This window comes from Saccoglossus kowalevskii, chromosome 2 (assembly GCF_978046115.1).
Source record: "Saccoglossus kowalevskii chromosome 2, keSacKowa6.1, whole genome shotgun sequence".
In the NCBI taxonomy this organism is placed as follows: Eukaryota; Metazoa; Hemichordata; class Enteropneusta; family Harrimaniidae; genus Saccoglossus; species Saccoglossus kowalevskii.
Window position 1 is genome coordinate 26,394,298 of NC_140642.1, and position 5,070 is coordinate 26,399,367.

The 5,070-nt window shown below is 34.5% G+C and overlaps 1 protein-coding gene across 2 annotated transcripts; it reads right to left on the minus strand.

The window, feature by feature from the left end:
- Positions 1-2,403: 2,403 nt before the first annotated feature.
- On the minus strand, positions 2,404-4,151 carry LOC100370389 (sterile alpha motif domain-containing protein 15-like). 2 transcript variants are annotated; one of them, XM_002741702.3, is made up of 3 exons: positions 4,009-4,151; positions 3,357-3,455; positions 2,404-2,731 (listed from the first exon to the last, which is right to left on the minus strand). In XM_002741702.3, the coding sequence occupies exons 1-3, from the start codon at positions 4,099-4,101 to the stop codon at positions 2,558-2,560; spliced, it is 366 nt and encodes a 121-aa protein (XP_002741748.1). In that variant the 5' UTR covers positions 4,102-4,151; the 3' UTR covers positions 2,404-2,557. The 2 variants fall into 2 exon arrangements, with proteins under 2 accessions (XP_002741748.1, XP_077862100.1); XM_078005974.2 differs by lacking the exon at positions 4,009-4,151 and adding an exon at positions 3,631-4,002.
- Positions 4,152-5,070: the final 919 nt, after the last annotated feature.

Below are 5,070 nucleotides of genomic sequence, written 5' to 3' on the forward strand. Positions count from 1 at the left end.
GCATGATTAGTCAGTTTTCAGCTTTTCCTTTGATATCCCAAGTACTTATCTTATTTCAATGAGTCTTATTAGTTTATAATCTAAGGCAATGTGACAATTTGATTATATGGTGTTTACACGGGGGGGAAAGGATAGCCTAAACTCGGTCGGACAATAATTCTTATCAGTGGTTTAAAACTCTGGAGCGTTTACACGTATTGCTGGTTTAGTTTAGAATCCTATAAACACTAGAGTCGCGCCTAGTTCCATCCATCATTTCTCTTGCGCATTCGGTTTTCCAAACACTTATTAATAACTGTGTTTCGCCATACGACCACGTATTTCCGCGAGCTCTATTTACGTTGTCATCAACTGCCATGTTGAATGTGAAAGTTAAGCGCCAGAACAAGGCTGGTCGCGTGATGGCGCTCTTCAAAGACGGCTTCAAGTGTTTACACGTATTGCAATGTCTTGTTTAGATCTGGTGCTGGCTCAAACCCACAACTTCAACGGCTTCAATTAAGATGGCACGACGCCGTCTTAGTCTGTTTACACATATTTTTTTTAACACCGGCTCCCCCTTGGAGCTGGCTTTTTCCCCACGTGTATACACCATATTAGTTTCAGGTTTATATACATCAATAATGTTTATGGTACTTTATTTGCATAATAATTTACTTTTCAGCTTTTCACCAATTTTTGTTAGGATTAATCACCACATAATAAAACTTCGTACATGTGTGCCCTGGAACAATACACAGACCTAGATCTATGCATAATTTAGTTCATTGGGTAATCCACAGACGTTTAACCATCATGAATGTTTGTTGTGAAAAAATTTGCTTTCTCAAAAATAAAATAAAATAGACAAAAAAAAAAGAAACGGCGATCAAAAAATGTATATCGTTTAAAAGTATGTTGAATGACACAGTGATATAAAAGTACGGCCCAGGGGTATGGCTTCCTCTCATATTTTAGCATTTGGTGGTGCACTTTCGGCGAGAGTCGGAAATCTGGAAACAGTCGACCGTTTCAGGATAGGTGGGCGTGGCTACAGCACGGGAAATATCTCAAATTTACTTGGATACAAGTAATCATTTTCAGCAAAAAAATCAATAATTGCCCATTTCAGTGGGGCACAGATCTAAAATAGGAAGCGTGTGGGTGGGCATTGCACAGGCACTTTAATGTTGAAAAACATGTATTGATTATCTAATTAGTATTGGCCCATCTCAAAAAATATGACAGAGGTGGTATGGAATTGAGACTGAAAACTGCAACTGTAAAATCAAATGTATTTTCTGTAAATATAAATTTTGATAATGCAGATCATTGTTTTCATGTTGTGCATCTCAAACAGCAGACAAATATTAGTTGCCAAGCTTCTTGTTTGAAAGGCATAAATTTCGAATTAATTTTAACTTGTGTCCAATACTCTCAGCATACAGAATTTCTTTCTCCGTTTCCTTGATGTACTTAATTGTATATAAATTTAGTGCAAAGGCAGGCCTAATGGCTTCATGTGAATGCCAATTTAGTTTGCATGTCAGTTTGTTTTGTGATTCGATTTGAAAATGGCCCACTTCTTGTGTTCTTTTTTTGGAAATGGCAGAACTAATAAATTAAGTTGTTACAAAGACTAGACGTAAAGAAATTTGAAAAAACATTTGATCATATTTGATTTTCAAGTATGCCTGGTGGGGTTTCATTCAAACTTAGAGGTGTTTTTGCTGATGTACGTCATTTATTTTCAAGACTTGACTGAAAATGACCGACTGGTGGCCATTTTGTTTCTTCTCGCGTATCCTACTAGTTTCACACTTTCAGTGAATTTGTTTAAATTTGGTCAAAGACAATTTAAGGCACAATGGTGTGAACAATTATATTCTTAAATTGTTTGATTATGTAAACGTTAGAGGCAAGTTTGTGGTAAAAAAATTATCTAGCTTACAAGAAATGCATTTTTGGGTTTATATACACTACTATTGGAGATGTGCTTCTAATAGATCAAATACGGTACCATATTGCTAACAATGATGCAAAAGAACATTGTGTCGCTGAAATTAGCCTCGGCTTCTGAATTCTGTTTGAGCAAGTGACACTCTGTATTTTTATTGGAGAATCAATGTACAAACAATCACAGCGCTAGTAAATTTCATTCCCCTGCATTTGTAGAGCTTTTTTATCTGGGACTATATTAGTCGTTTTTGTTCATACTTTATAATCTCCACACAAAACAAACCACATACATTAAACTCTTTCATTTCGCTGTGTTCTCATGGCTGTACATACCGCGATATATTTTTTTTATATCATCAAAATCAATTATCACTTTCATCATGTGAAAATCATCCAAGATACTTGTATTCTAAGATCTCTAGATGCCCTGATATTCACACGTGCAAAGATAGTGATCATACTGCCTTTAAAATGATACTTGTCTTTATTTTTAAGAAATAGCACTACTGTACCACAATTTGCAGGCAATTTGTGAAACCAATATGTTTATCATCACAATATAATATTTATACACTATTACAATATGTACATCTAGTATTAATATGAAAGAAGTCCAGTTTTATGATTTATAATTTTTCAAAAATTTTGCATATGTAAGTGCATCTGCTTTTTGTCCAGTTACACTTTTGGCTTCTAAGAACATTCCCATCGGTTCTCTTGGTGGCAGTGAAATGCTTCTGTTCCAGTATGGATCTTCAATGCCAAGCAGTTCTCTCACACTTCGGGCTATTAACTAAAAAGATAAATGGGGAGGAAAAAAAAATATGTAAACAAGTGCCTTTCAATACCAATGAAAGATTCTCAGGCATTTCATATACAGAAATATTTTATACTTGGTTTATATTTTCCAGCCTTTTAAATTAATTACAATCCATGAAAACATAGCTGGTGTGCAAATCTGGAACTCAGCACATTTCTTGGGTATTGTTTAAAATGACTAACATAGACAGTGTTCCTAAATGAAAACTGAATTTATCTGAATTTGCATTACACGTACTAGTAATAAAATCAGGATTGGTACCCATATGCTTCTTAAATTATTTAATTGCCCATTGAAATCAAGGTCCTAAAAGTATGTACTGGATTTTCACTATTTATAGTAACTTATTTTGGTGGTCAAATACATTTTTAATACCCTGTATCCAGAATGAAATAAATGCAATTGTATGACGCGCTTGACAAAAATTATGAAACATACTGAAACTCGCCAGTCTATTGAAACACTAGCAATTAAGATTACGAGTATAACACGTCATTGACAATTTTTTGTACACCAAATGCATAAAGTTCAGAAAGAAACAATCTTAAAACTGGCTTGATGCATTTTATCTGGGTCTAATTATTTGAAAATAACATACCTTCATGTGTTCAAAATCTGTAATTCCCAGCAGTGGTAAATGAGAACAATCCACTAAAATCAGTTTCCTACCATTGATAAGATTCCTGGTAAAACATTCCTGAAAACAGGAAAACAGTTATTAGTAGTTGGCTTTGAAAAAAAGGAATCGAAATTTACAAACAAAACAAAAAATACATTTATAATAAGGAAATAAATCTGTTTTTTTTTTTTTTAGTTGAATATACTTTCAACATGTATTGTACACCCGTGTGTAGAAAGATGGGGCTTCTTACACTTCGGGACTCCAGCTGACTAAGTGTACACCATGGACAGTTCCGTGCGAACAATAACATTGTAACAGGAAGTAACCAATCAATGCGTGCTCGATTAAGCCAGGATCGTAAATACAATCACTGTACGGTCGCTGTGTGTTCAGTAGTCCTATATAAAAATCGGTGTACAAGGGGGGGGGGGGCAAACATTCTTAACTAAGCCTGTTTGAGTTTGGCAATAAACGACGTTTTTGAACAAAGTCAAAGTGCCAAACAATGTCGAGTGACTGTGAAGCCATGTTCTTCAACCAGATCGCGTAACTGTAAGACAGTGATAATCCAACTTTTTACGGAAGGAGGCCGTGAGTTCATGCCGTCTTTTGCTGAGAAGATACCTACCCTATATTGTGGAAGGCCAAGTTGTTCTATCCAGTCAGAAACGTTTTCACAAGTCCAGTGCAAACAGTTCGGCTCTGCCATCTGCTGCGCCATTTTTGTTTTTCGTTGCTAGCCAAGCCAGCAATAATGACAGTTATGCCCATGCGCAGTAGCGTGCACTCTTTTTTTTATCGGCGTATTCGAATACACTCATTACGACAAGGTTTACGTTAGAGTGTATGTGTAGTGAGTTCTGGTGAGAAAGGCATTAATGTCTTTATCGCTCTTTCGGGGGTGTTGGGAGCAGAATAAGCAATCCACTTCCAGCATTCAAGTTCATGACAAACTGGCAAATATTGTGCCGATAGAGGGCGCACTTTCATGCTACCTTCATCACGCAACTATACTTTTTTTTTTTTATTTATTTATTATTATTTCACCAAATAATAAAAAATACAAGACACACACAGATAAAATAATGGAGGAAAAAAAATACATATATTCACAATAGCTGATCTAATAAACTCCAATATAATCTGAAAGACTTTGATTTTACATTGTATATCCTTATTTTGTACATATCTATTTTCTTTTGGTATGCTAAATAATTGCATAAATTTACAAAAGATGGCTTTACATTCTTGTACCTGCAATTGAAAATATATTTTTTCATCAGCAGTAAAAGGTAATTTAAACAAAGAATGTAGTCTGAAATTAAATTAGAATTAAGTACATTTAATCCCAAGATGACATCTTTTGATGAAAAATTACAATTATTATTTAACCGAAATATTACAATTATCGTCAAGGGTCAATTCAAGATCGTGACGCACTGAGAAGACATACATACAATTATAGAACAAATGAAGCAGTGTTTCAGGAAAATTGTTACAAAAAGTACATTTATCAGTATCAACTATATTACGTACTTTTAAAAACCTGTTTGTAGTGGTAATTCTATTAATCAGTCTGTATTGAAAATTTCTGAGTGATACATCATCAGTAATAATGAAAGATAGTTTGAAATAATATTCAAAATTTAGGTTTGTGCCAAATAACCTCTCCCACTTTTCGACACAGGTT